The 22,750-nt window shown below is 31.8% G+C and overlaps 1 protein-coding gene across 1 annotated transcript; it reads right to left on the bottom strand.

Moving 5' to 3' along the window:
* Positions 1 to 5,850: 5,850 nt before the first annotated feature.
* Positions 5,851 to 19,270, bottom strand: LOC118191918 (uncharacterized). Its single transcript, XM_035362781.2, has 4 exons — positions 19,126 to 19,270; positions 15,526 to 15,657; positions 10,093 to 10,254; positions 5,851 to 6,521 (listed from the first exon to the last, which is right to left on the bottom strand). Exons 1-4 carry the CDS (start codon positions 19,132 to 19,134, stop codon positions 6,186 to 6,188), a joined length of 639 nt encoding a protein of 212 aa, XP_035218672.1. The 5' UTR covers positions 19,135 to 19,270; the 3' UTR covers positions 5,851 to 6,185.
* Positions 19,271 to 22,750: the final 3,480 nt, after the last annotated feature.

Below are 22,750 nucleotides of genomic sequence, written 5' to 3'. Positions count from 1 at the left end.
GAAAATGAACTTTGAACAATCAGTAAATAGTTTTTAGTTTTTGCCTCCAAACATATTCCATGCATTTCGACACCGAATCAAATCGGAAGGGGGGAGGAGAATTTCCTTCTAAATTAACTTAAATTTCCTAGAAGCCTTTCACATTATAAAAATTATTGAGTTATTTTTAATGATCCCAATTCTAACCTATCTTTACCTTCAGCTTTTAAAGAAATTATTTCGCAGTTATGAAGTAACAGTTAATTATTATAGTTATTTTATTTTTTATTAATTGATGAAAAAAGTGTTTCGTTTCCTCTTCCTTAGCTATTGTTGATTCGAAACTATAATTCTGAAAATTTAAGCAACTTGAGCTGATTCTTGTTCCTATAGCATCTTTAACGCTTAGAAAATTATAAATTACTCATTTTTAATAGCTAAAAATGGAAAGCCGTGCTTTCCATTTTTAGTTTGAAGAAAAGTTAAGCTCTTATTACTTGATTTACAAGTCCTTTTTTTCCAATCAGTCACGTTACTGACGCTAAACCTTTCTTTCGTCCGCTTAATTCCAAGCTTGTCATAAAAACTTTCAATCTTTATAATTTCTAGTAACCTTACTTTAACTTCGTCCTATTTCCGTCACTCATTTTTTTGCAATAAAATACGTTACAAAATAATATAATCACACTTCTTTATCATGAATAATACATACTATACACGAAGTTTTCATGCATAAATTAATACACATACAAACGAGATAGCTATGGATAAACTCGCTTAAGAAGTTTTCCACAGGCCCACATGAAGAAAAAACATTTTTCAAAATTTAGCTCATTTATAAGGAAGACTTTTATTATAGTAAGTATAGTAATTTTAATAATAAATTTGAAGTTAAATTCGTTTCCTTTTTTAAAAAGTGAATTGAAATGTTCCACATTAAATTTTATTTCAGTTGGATTAGTATTTTAAAATTTAATTTGTAAAATTTACATTTAAACTTAAATTTTAAGTCATTAACTTTTATTTATATACGCGATAGAACAAAATTACCTGAATTTTTTTAAAGATTTTTAATATGTTCTTCTTCAAATCTTCTATTAATTATTTTATTCATTTATTAAGGAAATACATATCAGTTTCGCTAAAAATATTAATCAAATTATTAGTAGTTCAATCAAAGAAATCAACGTTCATTTTTATAATTTTGCCTTACTTGTTTCGAAGGTTCTGACGTAATAATTACTCTGTAGTAATATTGAAATTTATAAAAAATTAATGTTAAGTGCTCCTGGTCTGAACTTCTAATAATTGTTATTCGGCATGTTGCTGTTATTTTAACATTATCAAATGTCGACTATTTCTTTATCCTTTCTATAAACTGTAAATGATAATATTCAAGTTTTCTAAACTCTTAAATTTTCTTGATATTCTAACGTACCAGTGGAATGGTTCTAAACCGTTTATTTACTCTTCATAAATTGGAATAATTCTTGGCTCTTCTCCATCTTCGCTTTCACTTTCAATCAAATTTCCCTTACCTCATTGGCAACATCTTACAGATTAAATTTTGTCCGACATAACGTCATTTAAAAATGTCCTTTTCTAAATGTAAGGCAAAGAATAAGGCCGTTTGGATGGTCCCACCAGTACATACATGGTATCAGAGTAAATGCCCTGGTGACTCCTTGGTTCAGTGCAGCAATAGACGAGATCAAACTGCACTTACTAGATTCCTTAGTGGCCATCTGTTATCAATGACTTTTGTCGGTGGTAATAAACACTTTGAAATATGCACTAAGTGTTCTACCGCACAGGCCTCTCCTGATCACATCTTAACTTGTCTGGGGTTTACCAGACAGGATCTGGTTCAAAACCCCCTTTTTGTACTGGACTCTTTCAGGGTGACTGGGCTCATGGACCTGATCTAGCTCTGCTGGTCACGCGGATGAGAAACAACAACAACACAACAAAATGTCATTAAAATATGGATTGAAACTAATTTTGCTTAGCAATGTTTTCCAGTTATTTTCTTCAGAGTCATAATCGTATTCCTCAATAATATTGCCATGAAATATACAGTTTCTTAAGCTTGAGTGTCTTTCTTTATGTTTCATTTTTTCACAAAAAAAGCAAAGCTCCAGTTGATATCGAAAACACTTTTAAAATATACTGATGATTCCCTTAGTCCGTGGGTGTACCAGCGTCTAAACGGTAATGTCGCTGAACACTGATAATTCGAGCTGGGATCGAATCTCGTAGAACGGGCTTGGCTACACGGTTGTTTTTCATGGTTTTCCCAATGTGTAACTTGAATACGAACCAGCTTCCCTTAAAAGAGGCTCCATGAAGGCATCCCTTCCATAAGACAGATAGCCCTTGGATACGAACCAGTTTCCCTTAAAAAGTCCTCCATGAAGGCATCCCTCCCCATAGAGAGATAGCCTTCGAGTTTCTTTACCTTAACCAGTTAACCTAACCTAACTATCCTTAGTTCATGAGTTGCTACACTAAAGTTGCCAATCAGAAGCAATAAAGTTTTTCACGTTATTGACATATTATTTGCATGTGTTGCTCTATGTATCCATAGAGAAAGGTAATTTTTTCTGAGGGCTTTTTTTTTCAATTCTGATAAATATTGTTCATAAAATCTTATTCGTATCTACGAGTTCTTGTTGCTTTTATAAAGGTTCGATAATGCTTTAACATTTAGAAAACATTGAGTTTTTTCCCCTCCAGTTCTAAAAAAAGTGTAATTTTTCTGTGCCATTTAATTAAAATTTAAAAAAATGTTAATCTTGGTTTACAGTAATTTATGCCGTGCCATTTTTCACCATTATAGGTGTAAATCTCCTCAGGAGGAATGTTAACAGTTCATATTCCCCCTCATGTTCAAAATGGCTTTTGCTTGATAACCAGACAGAAATAGTGGTAAAAGTTGACTTTACCACTTTTTTGTTTCAATGGTACCTACACTTTTGAATTCATCATTCATGGATAGACTGAGGCATCGGGCTTTAAAAACCCATCTATGCAACTATTAGGTGGTAAAAATGTTCAAAAATAATTTAAAAGTTGCTTGTGTGGTACTAAGATGAATGAGGCCGCCATTTCTTTACATTTGAAACTCTTAGTAGAATAGTGAATTAAATCAGTTTATGTACCAAATTCACCTACCTAGTGGGACCAAAAGTTAACTTTCAATTCTGTACACAGAAAAATCAGTCTTCCTGCTCGTTGGCCGAATTGCTTGTTTGGGTGTAGAGACTAATTTTTAATTGTAAAAATTGTTTTTTTAACTTTTTTAACTGTAATAGTGTTGTATGTTTTCCTTTACTTTAAAATTTTTAATGAAGATGCTTTCAGTTTTTGTGTATTTTTGCTTTGCTGCCAAGTGAGAACTGAACTGATTGAATGAGAAGTATATCTCTAATGAAATTCGAGGAAATAAAGTTGAAATGAAGTGAAGCAAACAATGTGTATAATTTAATAGGCCGTACAAGTGAATTCATGTGATGTCCACATCAGATTTTTATTTTAGAACCGTGGTATCGAATTTCTTGGGGACGATATCATATTAAAAGACACAGAAAAAGAGGATTGAGATGTCTTCTTTTAAACTATTATTTTTGTTCCGTTGCAAACTGTAACAGAAAGCTATAAACATGGATCCAAACTTAACAGGTAGTTTAACGTAACAATTTCCCTTGGAAAGTCTTTCACGAAAGCATCTCTTCTCTTAGACAGCCCTGAGATGCTTTGCCGTATTGAAATAACCTAGCCTTACCTTAATATCTAATTCGTCTAGGCGTTTTGCTAACCATCATGATGATAGCAATTTGTTAATCTTGCGTAAATTTTAGAAGAGTAGCAATTTTTTAAAATACCTAAGCGATCATTTTAAAGCTCTGTAGCAAAAATGACGAGTAGTAATAAGTTGTACCTGTAAATAGACATCTTTTTTCTTTGTTATATTTTTCTTGATAAATATACAGTATTCTGTATATTTTATAAAATGAGAATATTTAAATATTATGCAATAATTAATTTTATTATTACAAACCAGAATTTTTTTTAAATATGAACTAACGTAGAATTTTAAATCCCGTGTATGTAAATCATTTTAAATTTGTTTAAATTGAATAAACGTAATTCATTATTATAACACAAAATTAATAATTTTATAGCAACATTGTCGTCAAAGACCATTAGCAGTCTCAAATAATTTGCGCCGCCCAGCGAGGATATGGTTAGCGACGCTGACTGCCATTGTGTATAGATGGCATTGGTTTTTGTAATGTACAGTGTGTGTGCGACATGGGAGTACTCTAAATATACGGTGAGCCGAAAGTCCTCTCGGGAGGTTAGTGGTAGCGGCAGGGGAGTGGGATACCCTTGGACCGTCCACACCGGGCTGCTCTCCGTCAAAACTGGGGGGGGGGGGAACTGAGCAAAGTCGTACTGCCACCTGTCTGGTGTTCAAGGCTGTTGCCAACGACAGGCCCAGTCTCGCACTCCTTGCCACGATGAATTTTATAGGCTTGTTCTGATATTACTGTCAGACAAGTAACAACATAACTGTTGATAAGAAACAACAACAATTAATTTGCAATATCCGCATCCTGACAAAAACAAAATTACGATGAGAAAAGGCAGTTTTATTTTACATGTATGTTTCTGTAACGAAGAGTTAAATGAGAATTAGAATCAAAATTTGTTTTATTATGAAATGGAAATGTTTATTACTTTTGTCTAAAACCTAGAATCATTATAAAAACGAAAGACCAAATTTTAATTTAATTTCTTTTCATCATTCAACCGCATGCAAATTAAGCATCATAATTCCTATTCTAGAATCATTATAAAAGCAAAAGACCAAATTTTAATTTAATTTCTTTTCGTCATTCAACCGCATGCGTCATAATTCATATTTAAAATTTTCTTGTACTTAAATATTTATTGTGATTTCGATGATTTGGTTCGAAAAGAGCACATTACCTTTTTTAATTTCGAAATAACAATTTAAATACCGTTTCCAAATATTTAAAAATAGGCACGTGTATAAAAGATCATGAAAAATCACATTAGGTTTCATTTCAACATATGCAGTAAAACACATTTCAAAAGTTTTGTCGCTTACGTACTTTATTTTTTCTTGTCTCAAAAATTTTTGCATTTTGATAATATTATATTTCTGGTTTTATCTTTAAAGAGTTTTCCACTGGAAAAATTCAGATTAATCTTTGGAAAAACTTTTCTTTACTTCCTAAAAAAGATTCCTTTATTCCTTTTTAATGAAATTCTCAATGAATGTTATTATTGTAAAAATTTAAACTAGAAATGGAAGTCATCAGTATTAGAGTTTTCAGGCAGTGAAATGGATTTCTTTTTGTGTGTGTATGTGTTCAATGCTCTTCGACTGGCCCACCATCGGCCAAGCGGTGAAGTCACCGAACACTGGTAATTCGGTGGGGGCTCGAATCCTAACGAACGAGTTGACTGTAGGGGCGTTTTCGTGGTTTACCCCATGCGTAACGGGGATACAAGCCAGTTTCCCTTAAAAGTCCTTCACGGGGCTTCCCTCTTTTTTCGCGGTTGCCAATGTCTGCCTCTCCATAATCGATTAAAAAAAAAAGATAAAATTTGCCTCTCGATTGCCTACACATAATAAATAAAAAAATTTAATTTGTTAAAAAGCATTAAATTTAAATCAGAAAATTAATTTAAAATACATATAAATATACAGAAAGGTCTACAACGTGTAATGTGTATACGAGCCAGTTCCCTTTAGAAAATCCTCCACGAAGACATCTCCCTCCTTAGGCAGATAGCCCTTGCGTGCTTAACTACAAAAGAGTCTCAAAAGAATAATAATTGAAAACACGTTTTATTTACAGAAGACTTATAACAAACACACTATTTTCGACATGAGACATAAAATTAATGACTTCTAAAATAAAAAACCTTATCCTTACTATACACATATATATATACAAATAGGGAACAAATCATAGTCATTCTATTTAAGTAACGAGTAATTAGAAAATGTTTTAAAATACTTCATTTTGTAATATTATATATAAAATATACAGTTCTTAAATTACTAATTTCCATGATGATCATTACCTTAATCCATCAAGGTAACATCAAATGCAACATCATAAACCCTGAGAAATTTCTTAAATGTTTCCAGTACTGAGAAACAAGAACTAGTAGTTTTTCTGCCTGTTAGCATCCTCAACGTAAACAGGGACATACGTATACCTCTCTTTCGAGTTTGGATACTCATTATCTTGTTCTTCTTCTTGATGTAATGCAGCTTCAATAGGTTTTTGATACGAACTATAAGCATGTTGCGGTGGAGCTACAGAATGCGCAGGTTTTTGATATGAAGCATAAACCTGTTGTGGCGGAGATTCATAATGAGCAGGTTTTTGATATGAAGAATAAACATGTTGCGGCGGAGCTTCCACATCAAAATATGCATGCGCTGGATATGAACTGGCAGTTCCGGGCTCATTTGTACGGATTTTCACTCGAAATCCCTATAACAATATTATTAAAAATTAAAAAGATTTCTTGAGTTCAAAGCAAAGAAAATGATTTTTTTTCATAAAGATAAATTATTAAAAATTGTGCATAAAATTCTTTTATGGGAAATCTTTTCAAAACTTTATAAAATGCCCCATCAAAATATGGAGTATGGAAGTAATTTACATATAAAACAGCAAACTAAACAACATTTGAAAATATATAAAAGCCGTATTATGTTTCAAAACATAAAAATGTACAGATGAGATGTATTTGTTGAAAATTTACGACAAAGATTACATTCATCAATGGCGTCGAATTTTCATTTTAATTTCCTACTCATCACATTTTTACTCGATGGAAAGTTTTCACGCTGTTATTACACTGGAAGCCAGTTTTATTTGTATTGTTATCAAGTTATCTGGAAAAAAACTTAATATTTTTTTTAAAGTTTCCATAACTAACGAGAATTCATAGATTTTTTCTGCGCTTGTGCAACAAATACCTCAGAGTGCGTGTAATATATATAAACGTGTAAATAATATTTGTCTACGAAAAATAATTTGCAACAAAATTCGACAAGTGACCAAATGGAGCTACTCGTAATTGACAAACTCAGATTAGACATTCCATGAAATTAAATCCGCAAATTCTGAATATATCTGCGAGTAAGGAAACTGTCTTTTACTGCCAATTGTAAGAAAGATTCCATCAGTTCGTGACATTGATTCTTAGGTTTATTTCTTAGGTTATATTTAAGTTTAAATCTGTAGTATTCGTCTTTGCCGTTTTCACAATATTCACTCAAACAAAAAAGTTAAACAGAATCGCAAGACGTAGTGTTTAAAAATTTAATCTTAACCATTAACTCTATGTTTAGACTAACTAACTGTAGACTAACCGTAAATGTTTAAGCTATTTCGTAAGAGTTTACAGAATACGCTATGTCTGACTAATAAACCTTATTTCCTGCTGTGATGACGCTATGCCATAGTAATGCTTTTTGCTTCCTTGTACAAAATAAAGGAAGTATTGTAATTAAGAAAAATTCCGGGTACTATATTCTAAACGAAAATATCCATTTTGACCGCTTGTTTTCGCGTGACATCTATACGTAAGGACAGAATAAAGGACTCTTTTCCCCAAATGAATTAAAAAACTGATTTAAAATAGATTCTGAAGGGAACTTTTCGTGACGTCTGTACGTACGTACATATGTATCTCGCATAACTCAAAAACGAATAGCCTCAGAACGTTGCAATTGTGTATACAGGACTGCTATAACGTGTAGGTGTGCACCTCCCTTTTTGGTTGCAATCGGTCGCACCAAAAGTATATAAATATAGATATATATAACATAACCACTCTGTTAGTCGGCTTAGTAAGCTCAGTTTTTTTATATGTTGGTAAATTGTGCATTTTTTGCTTTAAAAATGATTTAATTATGCTGTTCTTATCATAGCGTTAAGGTTCTTATAGCTTTAGTTAATCTGCATGCAATAATTGTAGAATTATCAACAATTTAAAAGTTGTTTAAGTGTGGCAAAGCTTAACTTTTGTTTATAATAGCAGCCCTACTTGTTTACATTTAAAACTTAGCAGAATAGTGAATTAATTATTTCTGCACCTTCATGTCTTTTTGACGAGTGGGACCAAAAGGAAACTTTCAGTTTTGTGCACCGAAAAATTTGCCTTCTTTCCTGCTTAAATAACTGAATTAATTGAATAAGAAACATATCTCCAATTAAATTCGAGGTAATAAGTGTATCGTGTTAGCAGCAAATACTGCCGCCAGTTTGTCTCGGATAGAGGAGAATGTTTGCGAATAGCGAATAGGTAAGCAGCGCTGAATCGTCTGTGAAAAAATGTTTCTTTTTTATTTTTTTTATCCATGGTTTTAGATTTATTATAATATTTGAATAGAACATGTGCCAACGATTAGATTATTCTTCAGATGATATAAATTTTGTGCACTCTGAGTTATAAAATGAATGAGATTTAACGCTGTTAAGAGAACCCTAGCGTCAGAGTATCGCTATGGTAAATAAATATAGTGAGTTTTAAAGAGTGCATTTATTCTGCTGTGGTTTTATGCGCTATCGACGAACTAGATTTAATTTAATTCAATAATTTTAAATGAAATGCAGGAAAAAATGCGCAAAAATTTAATATTCCGTACAAAAAAATTATGTGGTGTGCACAACAGGTTTTTTTTTTTTTTTTTTTTTTTTAAATTTAGCAACAGTGAATTTATCCGACCAGTTGTTGTAGTTTTGAATTAGAATTTTGCTGTAACTTTTTAATCTCCTAACGGCCAGGGCAAGTGGCTTCATTTTTTTTATGGGGAGGGGTATAGCGATAAATTAATTATTTCAGTTTAGTTTGTAAACCATAAAGAATAGATAAATAAATATTTATTTGATTTTAACTTGTGTTTGTGTTGACAATTAAATAATTATCAGGGCTATTAATCACCAATTACTTCAACTAACTCTGTCGTCGCTAAATTGAACACTCAGTTTAAATTAATGTCATATCACAAGTTCCCGGCGTGAAATTACGATCTTTTGCACAATTCCCACCTCAAACCTTCGGTTACGAGGGTGATGTTATGCAGCTGCTTGATAGGTGAGAAGAGATTGCAAGTGACGATCTTAGGCGTTTCAATACTTTTAAATTGCGCGTTGAGAGCAAATTTCCATTTGGCAACTTATAAAATAAAATAGTTGGACAGTTATGTTTTCAATTATCATATTTTCTAATTTAATAATAAATAATGAATCAAATAATAGAAATCGAAAAATTGTATTAGACGCATAGGTCTGTCAGGATTTAAAATTTACAGATTCTGTCACCTTTGTACATACAGCGTTATATGAACATGAAGGAGAAACAAGATTTCCAGAACTGCAACTAAATGCAACGCAGACTCCATTAGATATTTCTCTCCTAGTGCTAATATTTTGATCTTCCAGGCAGACGATGCTCAGAGGTGACAGGCGGAAATTCTGAATGTAAAGGGGTGACACTCAACCGCAAAGATATGTGACATTCCTATTCTTTATATGCATTTATAATCTTCAAATTTAACTTTAAAATAAAAACAATATACCAATTAACTTCATTTTAAAATATCCCTATGAAGACCAGCTCTGAAAATGACGAGTACTGCTCCCAACATAAATGAAGATCTCCTGTCGAATCATATATGAACTTCTTCCTCTCTAAGACGACCATCTCTATAGAAGCCACAATCATGTAGAACCATGGGTCTTGGCGTTCATTGAAAAATGTCCTCATATTGAATTTCAGTACTGTACAGAGCATTCTAGCTTAAAAGTCCTAAACCATCAAATACTGTAGTCCACTACAGTCGAATTTTTATCAAAAATTGACCTCATATTACGGGAATTTGGAGAAACAATAAGTAATAATTTGAAGACTCATTACGTTTATTATTTTCAGAAGATAAAAATAGAATAGAAAAGAATTAAAAACAACAAAATGAATGAGGACTCATCGTAACTAAAAACTTTTTTACATAACTGCAAATTATATTCAATGATAATGAGTACTCATACTTACATCATGGTCTGCAATATAATCTACATGCCTGTAAACTCCATAGGCGTCAGTGTAGCCGTAAGAACCTTTCTTGTTGTTGTATGCATCACTTTCTTCTTTATGCCACTGTGAATTACCTTTTTCGTCCTTGATATTGTATCCAAAATGGTATGGATGAGGTTTCTGAAGAAGAAAGGATATTTTACTTCATAATTAACAATTAAAATAATTAATTGTAACATTAACTTTAAATATTTTATATATATATTTAATACATTAATTTTAAATTAAAAGCTTAAATGTATAAAAGGATTGTTGCGAAATGCCAAGCGGCTGCGCGGTGAGATAGCTTCCTCACCAAACGTGACGAAATCTGCGGCTGAGCAGCGTTGTGCCAAAGGGACTTAGGGTTGCCAGAAAGTGGCAGGGAAAGGCAAAGGTTGCCAGGTTTCGCGCAAAATCGCCCATCTGGCGTTATCTGACAACAAAATTGGTGAAACCATAAATTGGTGATAAGCTACAGACGGAACGAGAACATTCTAGAACGCATTTTTAGCGGTTTTCTCGGGAATATTCTCGAAGGTTGATCTATATATACCCTGCCAGTACAGGAGAGAAGGGAGTGTCTTGAATTCAAAGATTAGCTTGAGAGCGATCGACCGAGTCGAAAACAATACTTTAGTGTTTTGCCGTGAAGCTCTCTTCACCCGTATACCCAGAAGGCTGTGTTGCTGATTGTTTCAATGTGTTTGTCGTAGTTCTTCGAAGAGTGTAAACGTGTCTTTGGAACTGCCCTGTGTAGTAATAGATACTGGCGAATAACGTGTTTTATTATTCTTCAGCAAGTGTTATCATCAATTACTCCAAATCCACGAACCCGTAGAACGCAACAGTTACATAGTAGTAGTCTTTTGCAGTAATAGATAGAATTATCTGTGTTATAAACTATTTTACAAATCAAAATGAGTAAAATTTGAGTATGTTTAATATTGTTAGATGTACTTATATACAAAATAGATAATTGCCAGTTAAGTATCCACTCTGTTATATTTTAATATTTACATGGGTAAACAATACAGACATCATTAGATAAGCCTTTTCCAACCAAAATATTTGATAGTAAATTATCTCGGAATGCTATAAAATAATAAATTGCAAGAAAAGTGTTCGAATGAAATTGTTAAAGTCTTTCGAAGATAACATCTCGCATATATTCCGAAATCATATTTGTAAATAAGTGGCTATTTTTAGTTAAAACCTTGTTACTATAATTTAAGAGTTACCCTTTCGCTTTAGTGTTCAAAATTAATATGAATCGGCTCCTCAGATTGCTGCGAATTATTCTGCAATAAATGAAACAATTAGTGTCGTTAATTTCAATTTTCTGACAGTATAAGGTATTTCTCCCGCCTTTTTAGCATGCCTTCGTAGAATAGTGGTCAGCACACTGAGCGCGTAATCCAGAGGTCCGTGGTTCGATTCCCGCTGAAGGCCTTGCTCATTTTTCCCATCTCCTGCTTCAAAAAAAAAAAAAAAAAAAAAAAAAAAAAAAAAAAAAAACCTAATGCCTCTACAATGGCACCCGAGCTAAAAGGGTGGCGGATGATGATTCTCCACACCCAGGATTTTGCGATTGGGACCCGTAACTCCCCCTTTTAAAAGGGGGAAGTATATAAGGTATTTCTCCAGCCTTCTTAGCATGCCTTCGTAGTATAGTGATCAGCACGCTGGGCGCGTATTCCAGAGGTCCGTGGTTCGATACCCGGCGAAGGCGTTGCTTATTTTTCACATCTCCTGCTTCCAAAAAAATACCTAATGTCTCTACAACTGTTTTTCGGTTCTGTAAAACATTTTTAAATTTTTTTTTAGAGAAATGAAAAGAAGGAAACTGAGAAAACGAACGAAAATCTTTTTTCTTCATCTTCTTCTTAAATTAAAGCTTTTAATAAAAGTTATATTTTTGAGGATATAAATTCTGAAAAAAAAGCCATGATTGTTATGCGAAGCAGATTTTAGCATTTTAGACAAATTTCAAGGTTGCACCCTTTTAAATACTTTCATGTTTTCCCAATTCGTATGTAATCTATTATATTTTACTTTTGCATTCCTTTGTATTTTTATATGAGGCAAATATATTTCTTGCTTTGTCCGGCTCTAATGTGAAACTTTTCCTTTCGTAAATATCTAAATCCATGAATCTCTGTTTCTTACAAATCCAAGAATGTCTGTTTTATACGAATCCATGAATCTATGTTTCATACGAATACGAATGTCTATTTCATAAGAACATCTGGAACTTATGCGATATGTTCTGTCGCAAAAACTACGTATTTATAATTTGAAGTATTTCAATAAATTTAAAAAGAAACTTTTCTTAACATTATAGTTTATGTTGTAACCAAAACCCATGTCATGCTTAAATGGTTAGCGAGAATTCCGCAGTCGATTTGGAGAAACACACGAGTTAGATTCATAATTATGCGACCTTCATTAAAATTTGCTTTCTTTACATGAGGTGATGGTCAGATTGCAACTCTTAATATAAAGAAACGCCATTCATTATTAAACAATACGTTTAATTTTGCATAAAATGCAGCCCATGTTATGCCCTAGTTTGGGTCATTAACACAATGGCCTAATTCAGACAGAAAAGCAGTCAAAAGAAATGAAATGCATTTATAAGGCTTGATACACATTTACACTATCCTAAGCTCAGCAATCAATCTGTCTTTGCTTTCTGTCCTACATGGATTAAAGGCCGATTAGACAACGTCATGGCTTTTGCATGAGTACGCTTCTTTGACATGACATGGACATCTTCAAGAAGGAAGGAAAAACGCATCGTAATGAGCTAGCGTGCAATGTTTTATCCTTCTATTAATAGGCTCCACCTTGGAAGTAAGTAAAGTAGTTCATAAAGTTGGAGAAAGGTATAATCAAAACACATGATTTTATGCACATATTATTACAGGAATTTACAACGAAATAAAAAAGAAAGAGTAAAACTGATTTTGTACTTCCTTGTACGAAGTAAAAAGGAAGTATTGTAATCGCGAAAAGTTTCAGGCAGCATATTTCAACGAAAATATCCATTTTGACCGCTATCGAATGCAATTTAACGATGTTTTTGAGTGACATCTGTACGTAAGAACAGAATGAAAGACTCTTTTCCTCCAAAAAAATATATAAAACTGCTTTAAAATGAATTCTGAAGAGAATTTTGCATAACTCAGAAACGAGTAGCCTCAGAACGTTGAAATTTTGTATATAGGACTGCTATAACATGTAGATGTGCACTTCGTATTTTGGTTGCAATCGGCCGCACCAAACATATATAAATATATTTATATATATATATATATATATCCCCTCTGTTACCCGGCTCAATGATCTCAGTTTCTTTACACTAATATGTTTATAAATTGTGCATTTTTTGCTTTAAAAATGATTGAATTATGTTGTTCTTATCTTCCAGTTAAGGTAATTATGCATTAGGAAATCTGCAAGCAATATTTGTAGAATTATACAATTTAAAATCTGTTTAAGTGCGGTTAAGCCTAATATTTAAATAACATGACGGACATGTTTGTTTACATTTGAAACAGAAGAATAGTAGATTTGTTGACAATCTAGAGAGACTAAGCTTCCCAACAACAAAGATAACGCCTTCATTTATGATTGCGAATTAAATCTTAATTCTTTCTGGAATTCTTTCGAGGAAATTAAGTGTTTAAGATTTACTTCATAATTTTTAATACAGATATTTTTAGTTTTTATGTATTTTTGCCTTGTCGCGAAGTGAGAACTGAACTAATTGAATGAGAAATACTCAATCGTCTGTGAAAAACTGTTTCTTTTTTGTTTTGTTTGCTTAATTTCTTTTATACACCGTTCTAGTTTTATTATAGTAATTGAAAAGAACATGTTGCAACGATTAGATAATTCTTCAAATGATATAGATTTTGTGCATTCTGAGTTATAATATGGACGAAATATAACGCTGTTAAGTGAACCTAGCTCCAGAATGTCGCTATGGTAAACAATTACAGTGAATTTTAAAAAGTGCACTTATTTTATTGTGGTTTATGCGCTATCGACGAAGTAGATTTAATTCAATCCAATAAGTTTAAATGAAAGCTCTAAAGCTACGTTGAGCTAGATGTTGAGCATGGGAAAGCTTTAAATGAGTTTGGGTATATTTTTTATTAAATTACCAGTGATGTTAAAAAGATGAGAATACTGGAAATTTTAGAAGAAATTATTTAAAATAATTTTCTTTTAAGTTTGAGATTTTTATATATAGCCTTCGAAAAACGTCTTTGCATATTTAAACCTTAATATTATTAAGAATTTTGTATATAGGTAGATTATTTTAGAATCTAGAGATGATGCTGTTCAGGAAAAGCAAGAATACCGGGGCAGGTGTATTTAACATTGGGTAAATGGCTGTCTGGCTAATTTGACGAGATATTGCCAAGCTGGCAAGGGTTTTGGCGACAAATTTTTGTCTCCAAATTTGGCAGGAAATCGCCAAAATCCGCCAAACTTGGCGACCATTTGGCAATATTTTCGTCCGGTCCCTGTATAACTGTAATGGATATTGTAATTGTATAATTGTAATTAATGTTCTGTGAAACTGTAACCGTACTCGGCCTTCATATGCCTTCCAGTAATTTCGATAAGTAATAGACATTTCTAGGAAGCCGGGTGAAAACTATATAACACTGGAAAGAGCATCTGCTCTCATTTGTTAGTTTAGCGTGAATTCGGAGTACTGTGATATCTCCGGGTTAGCTTCGCTCTTTAGATGTCCTTTGCGTTGCGTTGTGTTTAACGTTCTTAGTAGTTTGAAGTGTAACTACTGATTGTGCTCTATGATACTGGGAAGATTTGTACGATTATTTCTGTGGAAAGTTCCAGAACTCTGAAGAGTTTCTTCCGATAAAATAAATTTTATTAACCTATCATCGGAGCTGTGTAATTCAATCTAATATGAACCCGTATGCATGCAACAATACTATTAATTTTCATTATGCGTTTTCTTCTCTCATCCGCGCGAATAGATTTTTAGAAGCGGTAGTTGTCAGAAAAATAAAAATCGATAATTTATTTTTCGTAATCACATATATATTTTATTGCTTTGAGTATTTAAATGAAAGTAAGAAATTTTTAAAAATGATTTTATGTTATGAAAGTGCATTATTGTACATTATTGTTGTACATTATTGTTGTAGGTAATGTGTATAAAAGATAGCCATTTCCATATTTTAGGAAAGCGCCTCCTAGCATTAGTTATCTGAAAACAGGTGTCATCCCCTTTAATTCGGACAAATGGATTTTTCTGCTGTATTATTGAGAATAAGGACGAAATTTGTAATATTGAAGAAAGTCTTTAAATTAAAGCATTGCTGTATATAATGAATGCTACAAATAAGAGTGTAAATTATTACTCACGTGGTGGTATTCATGGTAGTGTTCTCCAACAGCATCCCTCTTTTCATATTCATTTTGCGCTCGGTACTGCAAATGCCTTTCCTGGGCTTTTACTTTGCAGCAAAAATAAAAGAAAACCAAGAAAATGGTAACCTGAAAGCATACACATAGTTTTTATGATATTTGTAATTCAATGTACAGCTTATCATTTCGCTCTCTCAGTTTGAAAATGCACTGCTGTACAATTAGTAAAGAAGGTATGATGGTTATAATGTTAAAAAAATTGCTATATTGACAGTAAAGAATACGATATAATAATGTCAAACTTTGCAGACCATTAAAGCTATTAAGATCTTAAGATTTACACACACACACACACACACACACATACACACACACACACACAAAAAAAAAAAAAAAAAAAAAACCATAATTTAAATGTCTCATTACCAAGAAAATAAATAATAGTGTTTCAATTAATAGCACAGATGTAATAAAAATATAAATAAAAAGATATCATGTCTCTTTAAGCTAAAAACATTTAAAAAAACAGTATATCTTTAGAATTTCCGATAGACAGTTTCGCGCGCTGGAGATAAAAATGTTTTACTCCCTATAGTGTTGGTACTGCTTGCTTTGTAATCGGAGTTTTTAATCAAAAATTCGTTAAAGTTTTACAAAATATTAGTAGATAATAAAACAAATTTGAAATTCAAAATTCAGGTTTCCAGGTGCCCATATTCGGGTGGAGGACTACGTTATTCAAAATTTGATGGCTCTAAGTACCGTTGTTTTTTCACAGAGCGAGAAACATGTGTACGTTCATGCAGAATTTTTATTATTTAATTTCTTTAAATATAATGATATATTCTTTAAACATAAATAATTTTCATAAATACAATTTGAGATGTGATTCAACGCTTTTGGTGATTCGATGCAAAATGCCGTTTTGAGACTAGCCCTTCTGTGCCAATGCCCCTTTAGTTTAATAAAATCGGCAATGTTGCCTGCTGTGTATGTTGTCGAAACCAAAATTATAAAACTAACATTTTGTGATATTCCCGAAAAACTTTAATATAACCTATCTAGCAAAATTTTGCGTCTTTATAAAAATTTCCGATTCAATTGTTTAGAAGGAAAGGATTTGGGAGAAAAAAACATTTCCAAATAGCTACCTCGTGCAATTATAAATGTAAATCTTCCGTGGCGGGATTTTGCGTCTAATTAACGTGATTCAAAACTGTTAGTAACAGAGAATATTTTTATTTGATAAACGGCATTTCTCGTGATTGAAATTCCTAATTTATCATAATTTTACTGAAAAGTGTACATTTATGAAATTGGATACTGTCTCTTTGAACATTTGCAAATAAATCTATTTTGTACCAATAGTCTACATAAGAAAAAATTTTGGCTTCTTTTTTTAAAATAAATGTAACGTTGTAAAAAATGCATGTTTAACAGTTCCTTGAATAACACTTTCTGTTGTATTGTGAGTGCTATTAAGTTAAGTACTGTGAGTGCTATTAAATTAAGTTAGTTAAGTATTTTTTACTATTTCTAATTATTTTGTTAAAGCTTCACTGAAATATTAAATCCGATAAATCTCAATGGACATGACTCCTTGTTTGGTTCGCTATTTAATCTTACCGTTCCTAAAAACTGTAGGCTTTTGCTACCTTCTTTGATAGTTAAATATACCAGAGATTTTAACATTAAACTTCTCGATTTCAATTATAGCACCGCGTTGTACTGGCGTAAATTTTTGCTACATTTTTATAAGTCACTTAAAAATAACTTTCAAACAAATATTGTCTAAATGAAACAAATAAAAGTTGAAAATTTAGGAATAAATTTAAAAGAATTTTAATTAAAAAGTACACAATGCTATCTATCATCTTGCCAATGATGTATACACATAGGATGTGTTTCAGGGTATGGATATCTCAAAGAAACTTGCAAAACTTAATACACGTAAAATATACTATGGTTTTTGGTAAATAAGAATGGCTACTATCAAGGTTCAAAACTAAATTAGAGTTATCCTTCTTTTATCCTTCCGAAAAAATGCTTAAAAGATTACGGAAGCCCTAGAATATTTAAAATTGTGATTTATATTGCTTTCCTTCTTTTGTAAACAACAGCCAAATATACGTCAAAAAAAGTTCTAATAAGAAAATTATTCTAGTACATTTTTCTTATTCTGTAAGATTTTATTTATTTGTGTCTAACGTTTCACGTGCGCACAGATTCATATACTATTGACAGAAAAAATACTCTTACGCGCTTTCATTTTAATGGTAAAAATACGTTACTGGGTTAATTAATAGTAAGCAACTAAAGACACCAGTAATTGGTTAGTAACGTAAATTAGCATTTACCTTCATAGATATTGCAAGATATGATATGTATCAAACAATATAACAATTCTCTGAGATTATATAAATTTCGTTTATAAATTACTTATTAAAAAAAATTTTAAAAAAATTTGAAATGTTTCAGATTTTAAATTACGTCCAAAGGGGCGTTTTTTTAACGTTTTGAGTGTTACCTTTATTTATTAAATATCATGTTCTTTGCACTTAAACCATAAAATTCAGTTCAAGAGCAATATCGCAAAATAATGTTAAATTAAGCATATCTTTAGAATTTCCGATATACACAGTCTCGCGAGCTGGAGATAAAAGTATTTTTTTTTATATATAACGTTGCCATTTCTCGCTTTTAAAGCATTGAGTTTGTAAATAAAAAATTCGTTAAAGTTTTACAAAATATAAAATCTATAATAAAACAAATTCCAAATTTGGGATTTCAGATGCCCATATTCGCAGTAGGATTTCGTCATTCAAAATTCGATGGCTCTATGTTCCATTGTTTTATCACAATGCGAGAAATAGACAATCATTTATGCAGATTTTTCATTATTTAATTTCTTCAAATATAATGCAGGACTCTAACATTTTGTGGCAACAGTTTGAAAAGTGAACCGACGTTTATGAGTCCGACGCAAAATCGCAAAACGAAAACAATAGTCCTTCAGGGACAAAGCCCCTTTGGACTAAAAATTCTGTCAGGGTATAACGTATTATTTTTATTGCTTAGTTCTGGATGGTGGATATTTTTTCACATTTAATACAACGACTGGCAAAAATGTAATACTAATCTCGCAAATGCTTTCATAATGCACTTAAGCTAAAATTGTTTTGAATGTAAACAAAGAAGTTTATAACTTAAAAATTTAAATACTACAAATGGAAAATTATCACACTCTTTAAGAAATGATTAAAAATAGTTGGTGTAAACTTATTCCATAAGCTAAATTAAATTATTTTGTTTTTGATGGAAAAGTTAATAATATAAATAAATACAATGCACTTTTATTATATAATCTTATCATATAAATAAAATTCTCAAAATTTATGAACTCTTTTCTTTACTATTATCCAATAATCTCGCGGCGGTTAATTTTTAACAAATACATCCTCAACACATAAAGATGTTGAAATATATATATAAAAATTTCTAATGCGTTTTCTATTTGACACAAAAGGGGAATATTTAACATTTTGCAAAGGCATCTTCCGCGATCAGAAAACAAACCGAAAAAATTCAGAAGCTTACCTTCTTCATAGGTGAAGTCGAAAACGTCTTTTTACTAAACTTGTTTCGATAAAACTCTAAATGCTTTCTTCTTTTAAAGCTGGCCGGTTGACTTTAAATAGCAAGTGATGGCCCCAATCTATGTCTTATCTATAGTTTTGGTCACCGCCCTTGAGCATCCTATGTGGAACATTCGGGACAAGGCCTATTTTTCAGTAAGTGCTCTCTACGACCAAAGACAATGCCCGCTGGCTCTCTTTCTATGTTCTCTGAAATTTGCACCAATCAAAACAATGGTGTTTTCAATTTTATTGAACAAAATGATACGGTTTCCTTTTTAACTGAAGAAAGTTATAGCTAAAATCTTCGCAAGTAAAATACAAAAAATTTTATTTCTAATAACTCGAAAATAGTCTAAGCTTTCTCCGAAACAGAAGCGAGTCACCGCTGCAACATAAAACTTTTATGGGTGCGTTGTCCATAAGTATTGAATAAGTTTTATACCCATCTATAAAATATCTAGGAAACTTTTGCGCATCATAAATAAGATAAACGCATCTATACATTTTTAATATCATTTTACGTATGCACTAACGATTGCACAATATTTCGTGCTTTATAAGAGTTTAATATTTATCATGACTTTTAAATCTGGTTTGATCTGTTTGTTTCGCCGCTGTGCTTTTCTCTCCATATCATTCATGCTTTTACTCTCGAACGTCAAATTTCAATTTTAAACTGAACTGACATATAATTTTAGAAATATAAAATAATTCTACGCTTTTATCCTCCTCCTTGAAACTTAATTAATAACTTCATAAAGATGTTTTAATTTTTTTGTATAATTTAGTACATAGTTATAATGGAATTACCTTCTTCAATGCATGCTGTCGCGTTACAAAATGCCCAACTATCAAATTGAAGCTATGCGGTTCGAATCCCGTCGACGGCATAGCTGATTTTACGTGTTTGCTGCTCCAAAGAATTCTAAACTCTCTAGATAGTCTGGAGTTTGCTATCGTGAGTTTATTTACATGTCAGCTGCAGATTTTTCAGATTAAGAATATAATAAAAATTTCTGAACTTTTTTTCAGTTGAATATGATGTTACGATGAGAAATACATTCTTTGCATTCTAAGATCGATATATAAATAAACGGTGAATTACATACATGCAAATACACTAATCTTAAATCTCATACTTATTCACTAAGTCTTCTTTCAATACGTTCAATACGTTATAAATTTTGCTGTTACCTTTACATTTAAATATTATTTTTAATTCGAACTACTTCACGACAAAGAAACGTTTACTGACAGTTACTGGTTTTTGCCATTTTATTAATAATTATTTAAATTTCAGCCTTCGTATAAAATATATAAAAAACGAATGCAAAAGCTGAGTTCAACTTCCTCGATTATCAGTGGTGTTAGTAGGTTCCTATATTTAAAAAAAAAAAAAAAAAGAAAAATCTGATGTGGACTCACATGACTTCCTTATATGGCCTATTAAATTATACACATTTTTTTGCTACATTTCACTTAAACTTTTTTTCCTCTAATTTCCTTAGAGATATATTTCTCATTCAATTAATTCAGTTCTCACTTCGCAGCAAAGCAAAAATACATGAAACCTCAAAAAAAAAAAAAAAAAAAAAAAAAAATTGTAAAATAGAGCAAAGTATAAAACACCAAATACAGCTAACAGTTACAAAAGATTTTTTTTACAACTGAAATTAGAGTTTCTATGCAAAAGCAAGCAATTCGGCCAGCAAATATTTCGGTGCAGAAACTGAAAGTTTACGTTTGGTCCCAATCGGCAGAAAGATATTGAAGGTGCAAATTGACTAATTCACCATTCTCCTGAGTTTCAAATGTAAGCAAATGGGCGTTCGTTATTCTTAACTAGCCCCTTAAACTTTTAAATTGTTGATAATTCTAGAACTATTGCATGCAGATTAACTAAAGGCATAAAAACCTTAACTGGAACATAAAAACCACTGGTGCAACCCATTGCAACGAAAAACGAAGGTACACAACTACATGTTATGGAAGTCCCATATACGCTGTACTGGTATTCATTCTTTAGCTATGAGAGATAAACGCATACGTACGTACAGGTGACAGGTGAGAGCGGATCCGGTCACCCAGGCGGCTTACTAGGACGATTCGGGTATCGTCCGAAATCCGCAACTTTACAACGCGATAATTCTTTGGTGCCCCAGAAGCCCGGCGTCAGGAGCTTAACAGAAACATTTGTTGGTGCTGTATTTGAATATATTGAAATTTGAGCATTTTAAAATGATATTTAAACATTTTACAATAATTGTAATTTACAATAAAATAATCGTATACTGATGCACACACTGCAGCTGTTGCATAAATATTGTACATTAATAATTAAACATTAACGGGGTGCATTTTATGTGCACCTAGGTTTAAACACTGGGAATAAATTGTTACAATAATATTTGTTTTGCACATGCGTACGTTATTGCACGTACATAAACATTTCACACTAATAATTAAACATTTTACTCTTGGTTACAGGCCAGCTCTACATTGATACATACATATATAAACATAAATAAATAAACACACATAAGTTACCCTGGTGCATTTTACATATATACGACATACATATATACGTAGTAACTTTGGATAGGTTAGTTACTTTAGAGTGTTCATGTACTGGGCACCATCATATACACACTAAACAGCACACTAACATGCCGCGCAAGAGCACTACTACCATACAACGAGGCACTCAGGAATAAAGCAGTTAGTACTGAAGACTGGGTAGGAATCTGTAGTGCACTACGTGACATGACAGATGTCATGCAGAAACATCGTTCAAATGGTTTCCAGAGCGGTAGAAATAAATATTTTCATTGAAATATGACACCCGAAATTTTTCGCGATTACAGTAGCGTCGTACAAGGAAGTAAAAAGAAGTGTTAACTTTGTTTATTATAAAACGATGGGAAAATTATTAATACTAATAATCATCATCATAACAGAAAACTATTATCAGAAAATGCAAAAAGGAAAATCAAAGTGCGTGGGCTAACAGCAGTAATAGTAGATAATGTTATTGCAATATTTAAGAGTTGTTTTCATTCACAACATTACAATCACAGCATTTTGATTACACGTAATCAAATTATAAGCATTATTAAATCATCCATTGAAAGCAAATTAGTCAAACTTAAAAATAATTTTCACACTGACTTCTAGTGAAACAGAATGAACTTATTCTCTGAATTAAACTCTGAAATGCGAATAAATTATTAACACTATTTTTCTGTTAATTATAATATAAATTAATCCTGTTTCCTGTGTTAACTGCTTTTCTGAAATATTATTTTTAGTTAACAATGGATGTCGTTCCTAGTACGAAGTAGTCGGAACTTGATTGTTATTACAAATTATAATTTTTTTTCTAAACTAAGACCGAAACTAAGTATGACTGGATTAAAAACTCCGTTCTAGTCAGAATGCTTACTAGTTCTGATTTATTCGAAGGAATAAAATAGAATGATTGCCACTAAAAGGGAACAACTTATTGCCATATCAACAGATCTAAATTTAAGCAAGAGCAGCTCCTAAATTTTTGGTTGTGGATTTAAACAGAAACTAGAAGTTTT

Source organism: Stegodyphus dumicola, chromosome 6, assembly GCF_044657685.1.
Source record: "Stegodyphus dumicola isolate Sdum_Otavi_A_Nest chromosome 6, ASM4465768v1".
NCBI lineage: Eukaryota > Metazoa > Arthropoda > Arachnida > Araneae > Eresidae > Stegodyphus > Stegodyphus dumicola.
The sequence above is the reverse complement of the archived record's forward strand: the minus strand, read 5'-3'. Positions and strand labels throughout refer to the sequence as shown.